The sequence below is a fragment of the Nylanderia fulva genome, unplaced genomic scaffold (genome assembly GCF_048542155.1).
Source record: "Nylanderia fulva isolate GAGA-0341 unplaced genomic scaffold, ASM4854215v1 Scaffold11, whole genome shotgun sequence".
In the NCBI taxonomy this organism is placed as follows: domain Eukaryota; kingdom Metazoa; phylum Arthropoda; class Insecta; order Hymenoptera; family Formicidae; genus Nylanderia; species Nylanderia fulva.
The window spans coordinates 1,657,440-1,680,230 of NW_028189302.1; the positions used below are offsets into that span (position 1 = coordinate 1,657,440).

Consider the following 22,791-nt stretch of genomic DNA (forward strand, 5'->3'; position numbering starts at 1 on the left):
TAAAATTATTTAATTTCTGCTTGAATTTTGTATGCGTATGGGAAATAATAATTCAATGTATACAATAATATAATTTTTTAATTAATAAATTAAATATTAATTATTTTGTGCGTTACTATAATATGAATTTTATTTGTATGTTACAGATATAAAATCCATCTGACGATTTTGAAAATCTGAGAGATCTGGGAGAAATATTAGGTATCAGAGCAGAGTAACCAAAGTTTCGCCTGTTTAAACATTAAGTGCGGGAGTGTCGTGTAAAGTGTCGCGCGTTCAAGTGCTGAAGTATCGTGTAAAGTGTCGCGTGTTCAAGTGCGGGAGTGTCGTGTAAAGTGTCGCGCGTTTAAGTGCGGGAGTGTTGTATAAAATATCGCGCGTTTAAATCAATAGACTGATAATTATCATGCAATCCTGATCAATCTGAGAGGAGGAGCAGGCCTAGGAGAGGCATCAAGCGCCGGTGGAGCAACTCTGTGGTGAGTATTTATTTATATAATATATTGGTGGTATATACTTTATTTATATAATATTAGGAGTATTTATATATATAATATTTACACAATATTTATATCATATTATATGCAAATCACGTATTTTTTACGCGTATATAATAATGAATTCTATTTAATATATTTGAACAATTTAAATAGAGGAAAATTAGAGAGAAATACACTTTGTATAAATATTATAAAAGTTTATATTAAAAAAATTATCTTTACAAAATTTATATAAAATTATTCAATTATATATCTACTGATTTTATTGTACGCATCAAATATAAAATTTAAAATAAAATACTAATTTTTAGAGATATTAATTATATAAAGCATTGTTATAATTTATTTTCTATTTGTATGTTACAGATCAACGTAGCTTTCAATACAGTCAACTTCGTTGTTACGCATCATCGATTGGTAAGTGATAAACTATATTTTATTACCAGGTTTTTAATCGTTTTATAAATATATTTGATAGTAGGGATATATATTTAAAATAAGAGATTAGACTAAAAATTGCGATAATTAATTTTTTCACATAAATTTAGGGTCGCCATTTAAACATAAATTAACAGTTATAAGTTTATAATAATGTACAATTTGCTTTAAACATTTACATAAAGTTAAATTTGCTTTCGTCACATTGGATAAATTATTGCATTATTTATTTATTTTTATTGTTAATTGCTTTTTGAAATTTGTAGCATTCTAAGTTCAAAAAATCTATTTAAAATACATCAATCTATAATATGTCTAATAATATATAATATGCATGTAATATGCAATATTTTTGAAAGGAGGGAAGAAATGATAATCATATAATAAAAATGCTGCAATTAATAAAACTATCTGTGTTAACTTATATATTTTGAATTCAATCGTATCATGTATAATCTTCATCCTATATTTGTCATATATTTATCGTATAATATATTGTATAATATCCGTCATTTCTAGAATAACAATTCGCATAATACAGTCTTTACTAATATTAACTTCCTGGTCCTCGACTTTATAGAAATGCTAATCTTATATAATTCTATTCAATAATGATAAGTTAATATAAAGACGTTTAAAGAGAGAGATAAATTGATAATATTGATGAGACATTGCCACATGACGCACTAACGGAAAATTTCTATAAACGCGATACATAAATATATTTTATATAAGAAAAATTATATTCATATGTGTGGTTATAAAAATACATTAAGAAACAAACTAAATTAAAAGTAATATTGTAGAATGCAATAAATTTGTTTTATTTCCATTAAAATTTATTTATTTAATAGAGAAATTGCAGTTTATTTAAAATGTTAAACAAACTTGTTTTTAACAAATTTCATATATATATATATTGCAAGAAATAAATTTCTATAATAAAATTAATTATTTCTATAAGAAAATTTCTTGAATTATAATTTTAAGAAAATTAAGTTTTCTTTTAAAGTATTTGAAGTATATTATATTTTAAATATTAATAAAAATAATAGAGCACATTCGTCCCACATTTAAAGTTTATAATTAATTTATAATTATAAATTCTAATTGTAACTAATTTCTACAAACATATTATTATACGAAGTGAAAATAATGTAATATTTTCATCTTGTATTATGTATTACCACAAAAACATTATTTAATAGCCAGGGTTGGGAAATAAAGAGTTACTTGTAACGAAGTTACAGTTACTTTTTTTCGGTAACTTGTAACTGTAACTAGTTACTTTTTCAATGAAATAACTGTAACTGTAATTAGTTACTTTTACAAAGTAACTTTCCCAACCCTGATAATAGCACATCATTAATGTATAAATCTTACATATTTACAGAAGTATATTTATGTATCGATATATACTTTGATTTTACCAATTTATATAAAGTACTTTGTCCGCAAATAATAGAATAAAATTAAATTTACAATACTCTCATATAACTTATTTAACAAATATGCATATATGTTAATAGAATCATTACCATATATATTTATAAAAATATGAATGCCTAAAGAAATAATAATCGGCAAGATAATATTTTCTCTTATTAACGTTTACATATAAATAAATATATCTGTTACTATATAATCTAAAAAAATATGTGTGGACAAATCCTTCTCTAAATTTATTTGTACAACACGGGTTTTATATGGCGTTACATATAATAAATATTCTTTTCGTCAGATTAATAGGGCTAATTTATAATTGTGAACATTTTTATCTCTCTCATATTACCTATATATCTAAATCTCAATACTTATTCAAAAAAATTATTAAAGATTATTATACATTATTAAAAATATCAAGAGCTCTGTTCGAGCTTTATTAGACCAATTAGAAACCATCTATAACAAACTAATAGAAGTCTGTCAAATTCTATCATTTTACTTCATTCTTTCTATTTAATTCATGTTGATTATACAATTATATTCTATGCAAAATTGCAGAAAGATTATTTTTTGCAGATTTACGCTTTAAATATCTCTAAACGTATAATAAATTTGAGACAATATTTTCGCATTTTTAAATATAAGCATTTAAAACATATGCAAAAGATATATATATATATATATATAATTTTTGTTGTGTTTTATAGCACATTCGTTCAATAAGTCGAAATCAGTAATAATTCACATCATTATATAAGATCTAATTTTAGAAATTAATTATGTTTATGTAGATATATATATCATCTTATGAATAAAATTATTATATAACATACTTCAAAAAATGCAAGAATGTAGACAAGAAAAATTGGACGAATTATCGCATAATATTGAAAGTGCAAAAGCTTGCGAGATGTTCTATTATATTAAATTTATCCTACTTAGATAATTTAAACTGCGTTATTTCCTTAAGAAACTAATAAATAAAATGCTAAAAAAGGCAACATCCTGAATTATCTGAATAGGATGACTTATTATCTTATAATTTCCGCAATCTATTTATAATAAATTATTTCTTTAAACATTGTGCATTTACAATACATAATCCGTGTTGAAAATTGAAACATTTTGACATTATCTCTCTGATATTCTTCATAAAAATATAATCTTCTCGTTATATATTGTTCTATATATCATCTCGCTATTCTATATATATATCATTTCTCCATATATTAACAATCAGACCTATTTACAATAATAGAATATAGTATTGAAAATATATGTATTATATATATGTATATATACATATACATATATACACATATCTATTATATAAATGTAGCTGTTTTATGCTTTTAAATAAGCTAATAAAAAACATGAAAATAAAAAAAAAATAAAAAGTTATTATTAAATTAAAAAGAAGAATAGAAATATAATTCAAAAAATTGAAAATTGAGGAAAGTTTGAAAATTAATTTGATTTTTATAACCCGAAATAAATATATATTATGTTTTTGATATACTCGATCGACTAAGAATAATTTTGCTCCTCTCGCGAGATGAATCGTTTAATGGCTGAGAATCTTCTTGAATGGATTGAGGATATTTCTGATCAGGATAGTTCCATGCTTGTATATCGGCTGTACCAAATACTTGGTAGACAATATACGTGCTGCAGCATACACCTGCGGTGACTGCAAATACGTTTCTCCATGCATCGAGAGATTGCTGTTGGAAACATATTATTTTTATATATTATATTGTTTTTAATTGTAATGAACGATAAAAAAATCAAAGAAGAAAAATATAATACTTACGCTTTCTTGTGTAAGTAGACCAGCTACTATAGGAGATAGGAAACTAGCACTCATGTGAATTGTCTGTGCAAACGCTAACACCGGCCCTAAAAGGAAAAGGATATCGATTTATAAATACTGAAATTTCTGCTAAATAAATCTATTTGCAAAAATTATGCATATTCACCAGCAAAATTGGGTGCGATGTCAACAATATTAGCCATTGCACCCGCGTAACCAGCTGTTATGAGGGTGACAGCTATAAACCATATAATTAAAACGAGAATAATATCACAACCCAAGTACCCAATTAAAACTACAAGGATTCCAGGAACCACTTGAGCTATAAGAAAAAAATAAAACTATTAGTTATAATTCGAATACAGAGTTTCCAAGTATTAACTAAATTGAAAAAAAAACAGACTTACATAGTGCAGTAAATATCTTGCGCACAGTGATTAAAGTCATAATTTGCCGCTTAACTAGAAGATCAGCGACGTAGCAAAATACAACAGAACTTAAGTAACTGCAGATAAAAGGAGCACCTGACAGGATACCATTCTAAAAAAATAATAAGCTTATTAGTTTGAGATTGCATCGATCAAATGAAAACGAAGATTCTTTGGATAATAAATGCATACTGCCTGTATACTGAATCCTAATACCGTCTTCATGTACATCGGACCGGGAATGATAAAGACATAATGGACCCATATTCTTCCAAAGGTTGTGATACCGATAGCCCATGCTGGCCAAGACGTTAGTATATATTTCCAGGGAACAGGCATGTCCTGAAACATATGAAATACTACGTTAACGCGTTTGTTCGCGTAAAAAAGACACTGTTGAATAACAAATATATACTGCCTTACCTCATTTGCTCCAATAACTTGGTTTCTAACACATTCCTGAATGTAACGAAGTTCCAGTTTAGATATTCTGGGATGCGAGGCAGGAGTGTCGAAGGCGCAGAAGTACCAAAACACGCACCAGACGAGGCCGATAGTACCGGTTGTGTAGAATACAATCCTCCATCCGCAATGGGCGATGATAAACGCGCACAACGGGTAGGTTAAGCCAATGCCGATGCTGAACCCTGAAAATCTAGATGTTAGGAGTAGCTCACCCTACGTGCCGGAGGAAAGAAACATGATGCTTGTCGAATGGCCTTCGGTCTTGGTTCGTTACGACACTCATGCTTGGTGATGATGATCGCTCTTCAGTCATGATGTATGTATTTCATCCTGTAAAGCGATTCAAGTAAACACTTAGTACGCGGGGACGAGGATGGACATGATGAAGCTGTTAATGGTGGGACAATGAAACTTCTATATCTGCAAATAATAAGAGCATAAAGTCGTTCTACCTGCAAAAGAGTGTCACTCACTCTTCATATATATAGAGAGCGGTATTAGAAACAAGTGTATGAATAAATAAAAAATTAATAATATAAAATAAGTTAAAAAAAGCAGGTTTTATTTGTTAATAATATCTAGCTATGTTAAATAGATAAAGGTTATAACACGCGTAAAAATAATTTAAACTAACAAGAAAAATAGATTTAATATTACGGAACCACTTCTCACATCGTGTTATTACATTATTATATTAAGCTAATTAATAATGTTTATTCTGTGAGTATTTATACGAGTCGGTAAAGATATAAATATTATTTTAGCGGACATTTCGTATTAACAGAGCAAGAGAGTGACAAGTTTAGAGATATTTAGATTAGTAAGCAAGCAAACAGATAAACGCGCCGTATCGGAAATATACGAAATGAAACTTGCGGTCCGTCTCTCACAAAATTTAAGTGAGAAGAATGATTAGATTAACTCGTATTGCAGACTTGACCAATAGATAGAATATACTGATATACATGTAAAAGAGACAAGTATATATACAATAATATATTTGACGAGAGCCCGGCTGATTCTACCAGCTGGAAGTATACTCGGCCTTTCTCATGCTGTTGAGCGGTCGCTGTTGAGTATACCCCTCGGTCCGGCGAATGCAACATGGTACAGATGAACTATTCAGAATCATTAATTAAGCGAAGCAACTTGCACAGATGAAACGCCCGCAGCATTTATATAAAAAAAAATTATTTGCATTTAAATAACAAATTATATTCTTGCTCCGGAATTTTGACTGAAACAATAATGTATATAGTATAGAATAAATTGCTTCTCATTCGAACTTCCGTATTCCATTCTGAAAAAAGCGTGCATTAGTATTCACGAGAAACACAATTAAAAGGAAGTGTGCGACTTTCATTTTACGGCGTTACACTTGCAATATACGACGGAACGCTATAGCTTTAGCTTAATTTTGCCATATCGAGCGTATTGAAGTTTCACTGTAACACATGAAAATCTCTATTAGCGACTGATATTTGATAATGTACCTTGGAAGGAAGACATAAAGCGTGAACGTTCTGCGGGTGGAATCCAGTGTCCGATTACGGCGTACATTGCAGGCCACGTGAGTCCCTGTTTTCACAAAGAGAGATAAATATAAATTATTAAAGTTTGTTTCAAACAATATAGAAATTTAAGCAATATTCAGAAGATAATTCAAAAATTTGCAATTTCTTAAATTATTTTTGACATTTTAGAAATTTGTCTCTAATATAACAAAATAATATAGTAAAATTTATAATATTTAAAGTTTTTGGTGAATCTATCCGGTGATTACATAAAGACTTACACTCGCGATGCCTTGTATACTGCGTAACGCTATCATTACTCCATAATGAATCTCCGCGGCAGTCGGCATAAGAAGGCTACATACGGCAGTAATAGCTTGAGATCCACCAAATATGGTTTTGGTGCCAAAATATTGAGTGAGAACACCACCCAGCATTTGTGAGAGTATGTAACACCAGTAAAAGGAGCCGATAATAGCTGACTGAATAGCCGGGCTCCATTCGAATTCGCCTTCCTCCTGTAAATAAGAACAACTTTGTATAGTTCATGCGCAAAAATCATTCCGTTAATTACAGCAAGTATTAAATGAATTAATTTTCCACTGAAGAGTGATTAAATTTTGATAATATTTTTTCATATTTCTTATCTTTAATATTTAAAGAAAAATTCAGTAAACGGTGATCTAAACAAGATCTCTATTATTTTCATAAAAACAGTGCTGTAAATACTGCACTTTACAATTTTTGATAAAAAATAAGCGTTACTTTCAATTAAAAATTTCTTATTTATTGATTTTTTCTTCATTATTGTACAATTGCAAAAATCTTTTAATATTGTTACAAAAGTTTATTAAAAATTATAATTTAATTTAATTTTATTTGCTTGAATCATTTTACAATGTTGATGATAAAATTAGAAATATTAATTTTGCATGTCATGATTCCCGGATGAGAAATAGAATAAATGTTATCATCATTTTATCTTGTCTAAAGTAAAATAAATGTCTCATTGCGAATACATCTATTGTATTCAATGAATCACATTTTCATCTTACACATTATAACAACGAAACATGTATAAAAAAGCTTGCTAATCAATTTTATTCCTCGACATTACATATTTCGGATGTCTAAATGTTTTATTTTTAAACTTCAGCTGAGAGTCAATTTTCTCACTCTTTTTTTCTCCGTTATATAAAATAATTACATAAAGTTTAAAATAATTACTAAAATTATCTATTTAAATTTATAATTTTGTTTTCAAAGTTATTTAAAATATTTATGTTCGTGTTTTTTTTTGTGTGCTGGTTTTAAATATTGTTACATCACGTTGATGAAATGATAATAATACCTATGTATTTCATATTCATCGTATTCATACAGGTTGTCGTGACGTTAATCGTGCAAGTCATTATACAAAATATCCTGACCTGATTGTGACTGAGTAAACATTATGCACTCATATATATTTATCTTCCCATTGAAATACATCTTAAAGACGATAAAAAACGGCTTGGCAAAAAAAAGTTACAAAGCATAATTCTGTTAGTGCAGATTGATAGAAAATGATGATGCACAACTGATGTGTAATAGGACAAAAAATTATGCACTATGCAATTTATTGCATTATCGCAATAAGCATACCTCCGGTCTGATTATAGTGGTAGTATTTTCCTCATGTGACGCATTCGATATTGTATAACAATGGACCGCAATGGTTTCATTGTTCGATGTTGACGGTATTTTTGCCATTGCCACCATAGCGATGTTAATGTCCGTTCTCATCATAAAAGACACGAGGAATCCGGAAAATGAGAGCATATACAGCACGACCCGTGCTGGTATCATGTCTGTAATTACGAAATCTATATAATTATCAGAGACAATGACATACACAACAACCATATCGATGAATTAGAATTAGAAGGAGAATTTGTAATGTGACAGCAGTCATCATTTTCTTCTATAAAAAAGGCTTATTTCTCTAAATCATGTTATATAAAGAATATTACCTCCTAATCTTCGTAAACTGCAAGATGATCGTTCTTTATACATATCGGATTCTTCATACCTGTAAGATCAAACACAAAATTATTGCAGGATATTCCACAGACAGATAATCAAATCGTTAATCATGTTTTAAGATAAATAACATCATCTTTAATATACTCGATCTTCAGTTTGCTTAGCTTGGACTCTAATCTATGTATGAGAAAGACGATAATGGGAAATACGATAAAATAATCGTAACATATACATTTTGTATAATATATGACGAGATTAAGTATTTTTCTGTTCAGAAAGTTTGTGCAAATAATAAAGAAAGATTATATAGAGTGACCTGAAAACATTAGGTTTCTTTTAATAGCAGATTTTTTTGACTAATTAGAAATCGATTTTTTTCTTAGAGATAATATCGAAGGATGTCATCATTTTTTAAATAAGAATTTTCTATTATATTTTACAATTTATAATATTTTACATTTTACAAATGTATATATTTTTGTATAACTATTTTTATGTAAATTTCAACTTAAAATTTTATTAAATTAAATGTTATCTGAAATTAATAATGTGGAAATGGAAAATGTAGTTTTATTGATCTAATTCCACAAAATTTGGTTTTATGAAAAAATTTTATTTTTTAATTAAAAAAAAACATAAATGTCTGGATATTTTTGCTAAGGGAAAATCGTTTCCAAATTCGTCAGAGAATTTATTAGCAAAAAGACATTCGAAATTTTGAAACATCCTCTACTATACAAAAATATGCAAAAAAATTTAATAAAAAAGTAATTAAAGTGAATGTGTATAAATAGAAAAATAGAAGTTTATATATGTTCTCTCACACACACATATATATATATATATATATATATATATATATGTTTCTTTACCTTTGAGATTCTTCCATTTTTGTGCAGGTACAATTGTTTGAATAGAGTATACGAATTTTTTATGCGAAGTAAAAGCACAAAGATCACCTCGGATTCTGTAAAACAGAGAGAATTTATTTAATTAATTAATCGTTATTTTGTAAGAGAGTAAATCATGCATGGCATGATTCGATTTAAATGAGTTTTCGCGTTACCCAACGTATAATATAGCATCAATAAAGCTTGCAAAGCATTCAAAGTATTGCATCGAGGTCAAAACTCATAAGAATGAGATGAAATTCCAACGTGGAATTTATATCGACATTCTTGAAACCCTAAGAAAACCGTCGCAAAAAATTTATTTATGATTACTATATCCATTAAGAACACGGAAGAGAAATTAATTTTGTGAAAAAAATATCTATATATAAAAATTACTTCATTAAACATAGCTTTTTATTCGTGCAATATTTTATGGATAAATGGTTATAATTTAATTATTGTGCATGTTGCTACTTGGAATTTTGTGCAAATACTAGTAACAGCGTATCTGCAATAGAAGAAATTTTCAATGATTCAAAATCTTTATTATTGTTACGCTTATTTACTTTACAGAATAATCAGCATAGTTATATTGTTCTACAATATCAACTTAATTATTCTTTAGTGTATTTTTAACGTTTCCATTGCATGTACGTAAATTTATTTTAAATTTGTGCAATATATTCAAATGAAATGTTTAGCTAATCTCTGTAATGACTTGTACGAAATGTATATATATGTAAAATATTAAATTTTCACAAGAGATTTTTGAAAGATGATTGCGAAATATTAATGATAAAGTTAACTATAGAAGATATACATATAATGACTAGATAAAAAAAGATAATGATTATATAAATGAAAATAATATAATCGAAATTAAAAACTTAATCTTCAAAAATAGAAAGTATGTATATATCTTCTATTTTTAAAATTATGTTTTTAATTTCGATTATATTATTTTCATTTATAATCATCTTTTTGCCTAGTCATCATATGTGTATATCGTCTATAGCCAACTTTATCGTTAATATTTCGCAATCTTCTCTTATTTGATGGCAGTAATCTCTTGCGAAAATTTAATATTTTACATATCTACACATTTCGTACAAATCGTTACAGAGACTAAATAAACATTTCGTTTGATTATACACACACACACACACACACACACACATATATATATATATATAATATATAATAATATAATATATAATAATAATAAAATATAAATATATATATATAAAGTAAAATCTTTAAATAACTTTTAATTTTATTATATTATTTTTATTAACGTAATATGTAAGAAATCATTATTCTGACAATACAACGCAATTGCATAATATTATGATTTATCTAATATACAATAGATAGAATAAACATTTTTTTATAATAGTTTGTCTAATATTAAATAAATTGTAGATTTAATATACATACAAGTAGTAATACCAAATCTTTATCTATTGTATCAGAGATGTTATACAAACACAGTATCAAAAATTAAAATTATATGATAACAAAATAAGATGATACATTTCAACATTTTTAAAGATTGATATATATGTATAAAAATAATAGTCAGAAGAGAGAATAAATTCGAGATATTTTATCTAACAATAAGTATAGTTATTATATATTTAGATACTTTTGTCTCATTATAATATTAATGACTAAACTTATTAATTGTTAGTAGATTAAATTAAATACATTAGGTAAATCGCGTATTAGCAGGAAAATCGAGCTGATTACGATTGCAACTACGTGATGTCTTTCATCTTATTTGCATATTTCAAGGTAAAGCATATAAAACTTGCTGAATAAATCGTGATAATGAATAATTAAAAAATCAAAAATACATTATTTATTTCCGACCCATTAAAAACATATACTAGTAAAAGCGTAAACTGTCTGAATCCTCTTTAAAAATAGAACTTCGAACTTCTGGTTTTTAAGTAGAAAATAAAAAAAATTATATTAATGTTGAAAACTAATATTTAAAACTATATGTTTTTACTTAAAAATTTTCTAGAGTTTAAAAAAAATTAATAAAAAAATGTTTAATATTTTTTTTTAAATCTAAAGAAATAAAAAGAAAACAATCTTAATTTTATGTAAAATTATAGTCACTATAAAATTCGATACATGATATTGATGGGTTATATAAACTAATATAATACTCTGTTTAACTTCTTCATGAAATATTGCTATTATCAAGACTATCTCCCTCTTTAGAAATATGTTATATTTTTTTCTTTTCGTTTAATTGAAAAAAAATTATAAACGATAAGACAAAAGTATGATGAATGGCATTACATAGCGTAATATTCATTATCTTCATTTTCAATGAATCACGTTGATGAAGTAAGAGTATTTAATGCAAAAACAGCAGCACACGATTATTCCATTTATAAGTGCAATTTAGTAGCATTGGTGAACGGGCAAATTCGTCACATCAACAGTTTTCTTGCATTTTTTCGAGTCACGTCATGTCGAACATACAAACGACCTCGAAAATACCCGATAATAGTTATTATAGTTGGACAAAGCACACACAAGTTCGCTTATAACAAATGCAAAGAAACGTAATGTCAACGCTGTGTCGTCGTGCCTGAAGTGTCACTTACGTATGTCAAAGATGAAGCTTGGGAAAAAAACGCGATTACAATTTGACACGACCGTGCGATAAATGCGATTCGAGATGGGCAGCGAACGTAAGAAATCGCAACACAATCGACATGATTGCGGACGGAACGAAATGCCGGCACTGAAAGGCACAATCGGACCACGAGGCGTTGACTATCTTCGCGACCCCACCATCGCGTCAGTTTTCGATCGCGTTCTCGGTACAGCGCGAGACGTGAATGCTATACCTATTTTATGAGTAAGAACCTGATATAATATGTAAATCATGCCACTTTTTACGATTGATTATTGATAGTCATGTGCTTGAAATTCAATTAATAAGGACTTTTTTTAAAATGTTTATCGTATAAGAAAAACTCTGAAAAATTAGATGCGATATTGGTCAAAAATCTTAGAAATTAATTAAGTTAATTATACTAGCTACAAGTGTATGTTTATATTTAAAAATTAAATTTAGGTAGTTTAACATTCATTAAATTATATTGAAATGAGATTTGCACTAATTATCTGGTAATAGAAACATGATTGATTAATTTCCCAAACGATAGTTGCTATATAGTGTGATGAATGAGTGGGGGCAGGTGGGGAAGTAAACAATTATTGCGTCATAACTGATAATTAATTGCTGAAAACTGAATCATAATATTCTAATACCGTCATCAATAACGTATAAAGTTTATAAGATACAATTACAAAATAATTAATAGCTACTTAAGAGAGTGACTTTCAAATGACCATTTTATATAAGAATAAATACGTGCGATAACTCAGGAATGCGTTAATTGTGTATTATTATTCAATAGATAAAGCTCGAAAAAAAGATATTAATTTAGAGAAAAATATATTTAGATTCACAAAAACGATATTTTATTTTATAAAATAATATTCATCCAAAACCTGAAAAAAAATTAACTCAGAGAAAAATATATTCGAATTCGCAAAAATATTTTATTTTAGAAAATATTATTATTTATCCAAAGTTTGAAAAAAAGATTAACTTAGAAAGAAATATATTCGAATTCGTAAAAATGATATTTTATTTTAGAAAATATTATTCCTCCAAATAGTAATACGAACTGGTAAATTCTTTTCATACGCAAATTATTATATAATACGCAAATAATTTATCAATCTTCTCCTACGCAGCACGTGTACATGCAGTTGTCAATATAAAACACATTATACACATGCTCGTTATAAATTATTTCCTGGGTACATTCTTAAGTGTATTCTGCGGTGAAATATAGAGGCAGCGTTTCTTGATCGATCAATAGTTCGTGTCATATTAAAACTATAGACAAATGCTGATTCTTAATGTTTTGACCTTATAAACAAGTTTTAAGGGTTTCCTAATATATGCCATTTTTTGGATAATATATGACAATAAATTAGTAAAATATATACATCGATATAATTTTATATACATATAATTCAAATTCTCTAATCAAGTCGAGTGATTTCGAAGAACCACTGCTTTCATCTAAAGAAAGAAATTTTGTCACCCGCAATATTGGGCTTAATTATCTCATAATTGACCTTATCAAGTTTATAATCGAGACAAGTCACGCAATTCGACCAATGGAATTGTACTCGAAGCATACACGCATCACAATAACCATGTATGTAACACATTTATTATACAGCTTCGTTTCTAAGAAATAGAACTCTATATTTTCTTATATAAGTATTACTCTCACAAAAAATAAGCTCTTATTACATTAATTTATTGAATAAATGTATTATTTTGCCAGAAAAAAATAATATAATTTTCCTGAAAAATGATAATAAGATATCAAAAAAGGTTCGCGATATTTGTTGAAAAAAAATCAATTGTGAATACCATGAAAAAAATAATATAGAAAGAATTCACAGGGCATTGCATGTTAAATTATAATTATGTGCAACAGGTGTACCAAACATTATTTGACTTAATTTTTTAATTGCATAACATGAGTGAAGTAATCTACTTACAAAAAAACTTAAAAAAAAATTTCTTTTCGATTTTGATCAATTGATAAGATAAGAGCCAGACGTTTTATGTATGTAATTTTATATATACATATATGATTAATTTTTAAAAAAATTTTAATTATAATTATTAATGATTTCGTTTTAATAATTTAGGACATGGTAAATGATACTTTTTAAAAAACATGTAAAGTTATTATCTTTTTTGTATTAAAAAAATTTTTTTAGAAATCGATAAAAATTATGATGGTGATAATTCACATTTAATACTTGACTTATTAACATTTTAATTATTTGCAACATTGTTTGGAATAATTTTTTCAACAATAAATGTGAAGACGTGAAAGAAACAAAAGACTATACTCATCATATGATAATTAATTGTTAGAGAGAAACTCTGCAATTCTTCTTATATGTTAATGTCATCATTAATTCATCTTTGACTCTTTATTATTTCCAAAACGAGGAGCTCAAACAAACTTTCCATTTATTTACATACCTATACTTATAAATAAAAAGAGAATAAAATAACAATAGAAAGTCTTAGCTCTGTATGTATATAGAAAATTATTCCCAAATATTATCAAAAGAAAAATTGTTCTGTCAATTTATAATTAGTGGCGCCTAATGATAGAGTACATCCAGGCTTGACTGAATGTGCAAAGGTCTTGAAACATCGTAAATGTCGATATTTATATCGATACATTACGTATTCATATCGTTACATATCGATATTCTTTAAAATGTTGATTTAAATATTCTTAGGAGCAACAAATTGCGAAACGATAGAAATGTTCGAGGCCACAAAAGACACTTGACAAAGGAGAACATGTCACCGACACGAACCCATGGCCACGACGTGTTCGGTTTTGAGGTTAAGTGTGCCAGCTTCCTCAATTTCTGAGGTACCACGTGGCCGGGCGGTCAGCTGTCAAACTGTTCTCGCTCGAGCGATTTGACACATCAAAGGTTAATCGATCGGGGGCTCACCTTGGTGTCGTTTCTACGTCCAGCGAATACCTCGTGAAGCGTGAACGTTCTCTTGCGCGGCATTTTCATCCACGCAACGCGGCACACGCGATGATAATTCGCTATAATTGTTCGGCGCCGCGATATCAATCAACGCTTCTTCGTCCACGTCACCGATTGGCGAGCGAGGAAGACGCGTCTGTACGCGATGATCAAGTCGAGAGAATGCGGCACGTTGCACCAAATGCACACGACCGCCGGTCCCTATGTTATGTCCGCTCGTTACGTCGGTCCTTTTGATGACGCCGCCGTTCACGTGACCCGAATACAAGCGATACCCTGCGATCGATTAAAAGTCACTGCGCCGACGCGCAGTGCTGTAACACGCGGCGAGCAAGTTGGATGCATTCCTGACTTGTCAGCAGATGGTCTCGTTACGTAATGCTTTTAATTAGAGATTCATTCTTTATTAATAAATATAAATTCTTTCCCCCCTCTCTCGCTCTTCCGTTTTATTTTAAGAAATTAATTTTTAAATATATTACCGTTTTGATATAACTAAGAAGTAATTTTGAAAATAAAATATTTTATTCATTTAGTCACAAAAAATAATTATATATGGTATCTTATTGTATGTATTTTAAATGACACTTAACAAAAAAATTTTAATATATTTTAGAGACACAAATACACATGAAAAATGTTTCTTTACGTTTTTAGAATCAGATCTCAAAAAATAAACTTTTATGTTAATTTCTTTTTACAAGTTAAAAACTTAATAAACAAATTAATTTTAATAAGCTATTAAGAAACTTTAATATTTTCAAGAGAGAATAATCTTATAATTATTTTTACATTACATATCTACTATACTTTTAAATAATATAGATATTTTATTTTTTATATCTAACATTCTGAACATGTATAAGCATTACTATTTTTGCAATTTTAGGTCAAAGTCGATTCAGAATTGATCTTACTTTCACTACATTTTTCAAGGTGTAATTAGGATATGAAACTGTACAATTAGAACGAGGCCTTTTAAAACCTGTTCATAATAAATATTACAATCACGCGAAATAAAACGTGCAAAATTTTAAAAATTAAACCGTATAACTTTATATCAGATATTTCATTGGTTAGCAAATAAAAAATATTGATATAGAAAGTGAACATTATTAAAGTATGAGCTTATATCGTCTCTAAGTCGTGACTTTTAAGATAACTAAACATGTATGACTAAAGAATGAAAGTTATAAATAGAATCGTTTTCTATTCTTACACACGTTATAATTATCTCCTTCATATTGAATCTATTTAAATCGATCTTTCTTACGTCGCATGATATAAATACAACTTCGGACAAATACTTAATTTTTGGCGACGTAAGAAAATTCATGTAAATGTTGTCGAATTCGTTAATTAACACTATCATCCAAAACATGAGCCAGGGAAATTCCTCGATTCAGGCGAGAAAGAGATTTCCGAAGAAGTCCTTATTCTTATCACACGACAACAATTGCAAGTAGGTTATATTAGGATATGTCACATTAATACAACAATGAAAAAATGTGCAATTCTTTAATTGGCAATTATCAGCAACATATCACTTAAGATAAAATAATACGTAACATTTTACTAGATTAAAGATATTACCTTCATCATCATGCATATCAAATTCTACAACAGGAGACCCTCAAATTGTGAAAGTAGATTCATGGGAAGACGACAAAATCGGTCTCGATTGCAGCAAATCTTCGAATCGAATCAATAGAATGGTAATTGTGCAGATAGACATGCATTTCACACATATAGAATGCTAAGAAATATATGCCAAATTTTACTTACACATTCGCTGCCAGGTTTCCAATGCGAATTTCTCCGCGAGAAAATTGTGGAATAATGCTTCCAACCATACTAGGAACTCTATTCCTGTAAATGACGTAATCGAAGAAGGTTTGACAAAAATTTATACAACGTACATTGAGAGGAGTTAATATTTAATAACGAATATATAACAAGAATTTGTTACACAAAGTTTTGCATTATGCATGAAACGCTCGTTGCCATGTTTTATTTGAAATTATATCACTGCCGCATTACTTTTAGAAAGTGAGCTCATTAGTATGTTAACGAAACAATTACAATTGGCTCAGTCGCAGATGCGAAAGATGCAAATTGTTTTGACGAAAGCAGAGGAGGGATTGCGAACCAAAGATCAAGATATCGGTCGCTTAAAGCGGAAGGTTCTCTGTACGCTTCTCTTAATCTAGGAATGTAATATCATAAATTCATAGCAAACACTCTTTTAGCAGAAAGATAATCATTATTGGATTTAATTACATTTGTATTTTTTTATTTGTTAAATTTATTTAAAATAATCTTGAATATATATTTCTTCTCTTTTTTTCTCTTTTTCCAATTATTTTTTAATATTTTTATTTTAGAAAAGATATTTTTTAATTTAATCTAATAAATTCATAGCATATTTTTAGCAGAAAGATAATCATTATTGGATTTAATTACATTTGTATTTTTTTATTTGTCAAATTTATTTAAAATAATCTAGAATATATATATATATATATATATATATATATATATATATTTCTTCTCCTTTTTTCTCTTTTTTTCCAATTATTTTTTAATATTTTTATTTTAGAAACGATATTTTTTAATTTAGTCTAATAAATTCATAGCACATTTTTTAGAAAGATAATAATTATTAGATTTAATTACATTTGTATTTTTTATTTGTCAAATTTATTTAAAATATATAATCTTGAATATATATATTTCTTTTTTATTCTCTTTTTTTCTTTTCCTTAATTATTTTATAATTTTTTTATTTTAGAAAAGATATTCTTTAATTTAGTCTAACGGTTTTTAATTAAATCTCTCTCCGCGTTTTTGGATCATACATGATATTATTTTGACATAGATCAAAGAATGGGAAGCTAAGTATAGGAATCAGGAACTTTTACGGAAGAAAGAGCATCGAACTCAGACTAACAATTCCGAATATTTTTATCAACGATGCCTGACATTAGAAAATAAAATCGTCGAAATGGAGGTTTGAATTTACGTTTTTAGATACGATTCGTATTTCGTAGCAATAACTAGCAATTGCGATATGTTGATTTTACAGAAGTTCTTGGCTGATTATGGGCTGATATGGGTGGGTGAAAATACAAAAGACGCAACGAATATAGGCAGCAAGTAATTAAAATAATAAACATTATTAATTTAATGGGAGGGGAAATCGATTTGATAATTAGTAATTCCATTATAGTTACTTCGACGCCTGTTATGATCAGCTGATTGCGAATATCGATCAGTTAAATCTAGCCGCGGGAAAGGGCGAAGTTCATGTTCACCATAATGAGAAAGGAGGAGGAGCGACTTTTAAAGTATTCCTCTAATTTAGAAATAACGCATTTCATTACACATGATACAGTTTCAGCAAGATATAACTTTAAATATCAAACATCAATTAATTTATTAATTATTGTCGATCAGTTGTTGGCATTAACCCAGCACAAAATATTATAATGTTTTTAAAAAATATTTTTAAATATTTCTATAAAATATTGCATAAACACATTTTAAAATTGTTTTAGGAATATTTTCAAATGATTTAAAAATGTTTTGTGATAACATTTTTTAGAATATTTTTAAAAACTTTTAAAAATATTTTTATAAATGTTCTTCTTTATATCGCTCAGATAATATTTTCTTAAATATTTGATACATATTTTTGAAATAATAGTTTAAATCTATTATTTAAAAATAAACATTTTAAAAATATTTTCAAGAATTATTTTATCTTTTAAGAAATATTTTTAAAAGATTTCAAAAATATTTTGTGCTGTATGGATAATTATTCTATATTTCGGTAATTGTCAATTAGTATTTTCCTTGTGTATTTTGTGATTGAAGACTCCATCCTGCATGACGTTGAAATTTTACAAAAACGGTATAATCGTCAAAGGAGGACCATTACGATCTTATGATGATCCGACTGCGAGCTCGTTTATTCGCGATATTCTGGATGGATACTTTCCGTCTGAATTGCAACAAGCATATCCTGATGGAGTACCCTTTATAGTAAATTATTAGTAAAATAAGATTGTAGGATATACATATTTTTGTTGCTACAAATTCTTTAATCAATGCGAAATTGATTGATAAAAATGTAAAATTGACAGTCATCGGTTTTATTTTGCCTTGTATAGGTAGAAGATCATAGAACGGAATTACATGTAGGCGATACTGCTAGCTTCCCTGGTCAAGGATATCGTTTGGGAAAGCAATCTGCAGTAGATAGTTTGTTATCATCTGGCTCGCGCAGGCCAAGTAACGTCCTCCAAAGATCTGGTCGTATCAGTCCTTTATCGAAAGATAGTGCTTCCGAGAATATTCCGCTTTTATCTCTGTCAACAAATCGGTATTATCACTGCTTATCCAGAACGGATAAATTATTTAAAATTTAAACACGTAGTCTTACATTGATGTAGGACAACGTTTGCTAAATCGTTAATCAAGCTTTAATGCTTTCTTATACTTTTCATTAGTTCATTGAAATCCAGAATTTCTTTGGAAACGCCTTCTGGTAATTTATTCTCTCTGAGATCGCAAATTTTGGCCTCGCACAATAATGTTTGCTCGAGTTCCCATATTCAGTCTCATATTAACGCTGAATTAGCGCGAAGTAGTCGACGAGAAAAGGTACAATTATCGATAAGCAAATAACTCTGTATATTCGTCGAAATTTTCAAATCCCGAAAGATATTACAAAATATTATTATTCCGAAAAAAGAGGGAATTAGCTACAAAAAATCTGGAATTCGATATGTCGACGAATGAACAATCGTTCTTGTCGAGGGACGTTTTGAGAACTCAAAGTGGCAACAGGATGCGGTATCACAGTTCTTCCGACAGATCGTCATCCAGGTTCGCTTTCAGATCAAAGAAATAAAAAATAAATTTTATTTCCGCCCAGTTTCATATAAATCATAGTCTTATTTATTTTCGGATTAAACTTTTGTTAGGCCGGGAACTGTCGGAAGTCGCCTTCGGCCGCGTTCGAAATCCGCTAGTTTGTCTGGAGGACGATTGAATATCGGTATGCAATCGATATTACGATCAAAAGCATCGAGCACGGCGGAAATCAATGATATCGGCGGACTCAAAAGCGTTAATTACACTTCTGGATATTCCACGACGAAACATCCCCGTGTTTCAAAATCGGCTACTTATACAAGGAAGAATGCATCGGTGAGAAATGCGTCTGACTGCGAATAACAAAATATACCGGCAAAATCATGCCAAAAGTGAAATGCATTCAAATATGATCCATTGAAAATTCAAGTATTATTAAAATAATAAATTGGAAAAAGGCCCTGATACGCAAATATGCAAACTCAGGTATGAATTAAAGGGCTAATAATGAGAATCGAGTATTATTGTTTTTTTTAGCCTCCGTTATTGCATCAGATCAACGAGGCGACTGGAAAGTCTGGCGAGTTGCGATTGAAAGTTAGATCATTAACTGGTAGTACTGTTTATTTGGTGCATATGTTTGCTGACGAATCGGTGGAGAAATTATACGAATTACTTGATAAAGCTATGCAAACATCCGGACATAGAGGATATAAAGTAGTGTTGAGCGGGTAAAGAAATATTTATTTTTTTTTATCGATTCACATTTGATCATAACGATATCACCAATTTATACTTAATTTATGGATAATTTTTTAATATGATTTAAAGATATTCGCCGAAGAGGTTGGAATGTACAAATGCATGCTTAAAAGAAAACGGAATTAGCAGAGATTGCGTCCTTCATCTTGTGAATAATTGAATGTTTATTAACTCGTGAAAATAGAATGTCCATGTGTCACGTTTGTCAAAATAAATGTATAAGTAAATGCTGTAAAATTAAAATCTTTAATATCATTTATGTACCTAATAAATTTACAAATATATATTTTAAAATAATTTTTGAGATTATTGATTGTTGAACAATTTTTCTAGTTAATGTAGAAAATTAATACACAATATATATATATATATATATATATATATATATTTCTTATAATATCTGTTGTATATGCATGTAATAACATATAATAACATGCGTATGCAATGGACAATAGAATTTGAATTGTAATTAACCTCTGAGATTATTGCTCATGATTTAGGCTTCATCTAATTAGAGAATGGGTTGATATACGATTTAGTTAATTATCCTGGCACGCAAATACTTAAAGATATCACGTTATAATTACTATCCATTAATTATTAGTAGTATCTTTCTATGAAGAAAATTTTATATGTAAAAGAGATTTCATATTTGATTATTTTCTTATTATATTGATAAGGAAAAGAAATTTCATCAAGATAATCTTTGAAAATATATTACATATTTAGCTGTAATAATTACTATCATTTATGAATACACATGCTATCAAATAGAATTTAAATTACTATTAGAGATTTACTATATGATACTATATGCGAGATTTATCAAACCGGTATTTAGATCTATACATGCATAAAGCGTACATTAAATAACGCGGTAGATTAAATACGATAACATTTGCATGAATGTTGATATTAGCAATTTTACGGGATTTGCTATAATCGTCATCGCGACACGAACTACGTCATGATGGCTTCAAGCTTTATCAATCAATTCAGGATAGGACTCGTACTGATTTATCTATGAACTCTGACCGACAGATCTGTCAACGGAAGCTTTTCGATCAGATATCAGAGAGGAACGTTTAATAAGAGGTTCTGTTTGTCAATCGATATTCAAACTAGTCAACACTCTCCTGGGAAATTCCTGGCATGGTGGCTCGTAAATTTTGCAAGTACCGAGCGAGCCAGACTCCGCTTAATGGCACGATTATTGAAAATATAAGAACGCAATCAATTTGATTGTCGTGAAATAAGAACCGAAGAATCGCTCATTAAGATTCGCGTCATTTTTTTTTTTTAATAAGTTTTTTTAGATTGTGCAATATTAGCGAATAAATATGCAGCACGTGCATTTTAGTGCATTATACACTGTAAAAAAAATATGTAATATTACATAAAAAAATATGTCAAATTACATAAATAATAAATGTAAAAGTACACGATAAATAATGAAAAGCTATACATTTTCATCATTTATCGAGCAATTTTACACTTATTTATGTAATTTTACTTATTTTTATGTAATATTATTATATATTTTTTACAGTGTATAGCATATGGTTGTTATAAACAGTATAATTATCTTGGCAAATCGACTTGGTAATCGATGAATGTAATATTTTACGCAATAATGTTTAATGTAAGAAATTTACGTAACGATCACTTTACATTTTTATAGCTGTTAATAGTTGATAAACTATTATTAAGTCTACTTTTACAATTATTTTGGCAAATCTAAACAAGTGGATTTTATGTAACAATATTTAACATTTAATAACAGATTATTTACTATTTTCATGTTAATATCAATGTTAACAATTGATTGACAATTGTTGAATTTATCTGGGAAATTGCTTTTAAATAAATATATATAATATATTCTTATAAATATTTAAATATTTAAATTAAAATAATCTAAAAAAACACATGAACTACGTACATTATATTGCGATATATATTTTAATATATTGTATCATTAATTAC

At 28.2% G+C, this 22,791-nt stretch overlaps 2 protein-coding genes across 3 annotated transcripts; one reads left to right on the forward strand and one right to left on the reverse strand.

Moving 5' to 3' along the window:
- Positions 1-1,336: 1,336 nt before the first annotated feature.
- LOC114938583 (sialin) lies at positions 1,337-15,406 on the reverse strand. 2 transcript variants are annotated; one of them, XM_085486224.1, is made up of 12 exons: positions 15,124-15,406; positions 9,502-9,596; positions 8,617-8,675; positions 8,249-8,454; positions 6,886-7,122; positions 6,584-6,668; positions 5,049-5,272; positions 4,818-4,967; positions 4,605-4,737; positions 4,364-4,519; positions 4,198-4,283; positions 1,337-4,108 (listed from the first exon to the last, which is right to left on the reverse strand). In XM_085486224.1, the coding sequence occupies exons 2-12, from the start codon at positions 9,516-9,518 to the stop codon at positions 3,887-3,889; spliced, it is 1,575 nt and encodes a 524-aa protein (XP_085342350.1). In that variant the 5' UTR covers positions 9,519-9,596; positions 15,124-15,406; the 3' UTR covers positions 1,337-3,886. The 2 variants fall into 2 exon arrangements, with proteins under 2 accessions (XP_085342350.1, XP_085342354.1); XM_085486228.1 differs by lacking the exon at positions 15,124-15,406 and adding an exon at positions 12,147-12,303.
- A 1,099-nt stretch (positions 15,407-16,505) lies between these two features.
- Positions 16,506-20,965, forward strand: LOC146724947 (uncharacterized). The gene is made up of 14 exons (XM_085485952.1): positions 16,506-16,627; positions 16,745-16,880; positions 16,965-17,058; positions 17,212-17,348; positions 18,044-18,175; positions 18,251-18,321; positions 18,395-18,512; positions 19,042-19,209; positions 19,338-19,549; positions 19,677-19,830; positions 19,922-20,049; positions 20,145-20,379; positions 20,581-20,774; positions 20,875-20,965. Exons 1-14 carry the CDS (start codon positions 16,506-16,508, stop codon positions 20,963-20,965), a joined length of 1,992 nt encoding a protein of 663 aa, XP_085342078.1.
- Positions 20,966-22,791: the final 1,826 nt, after the last annotated feature.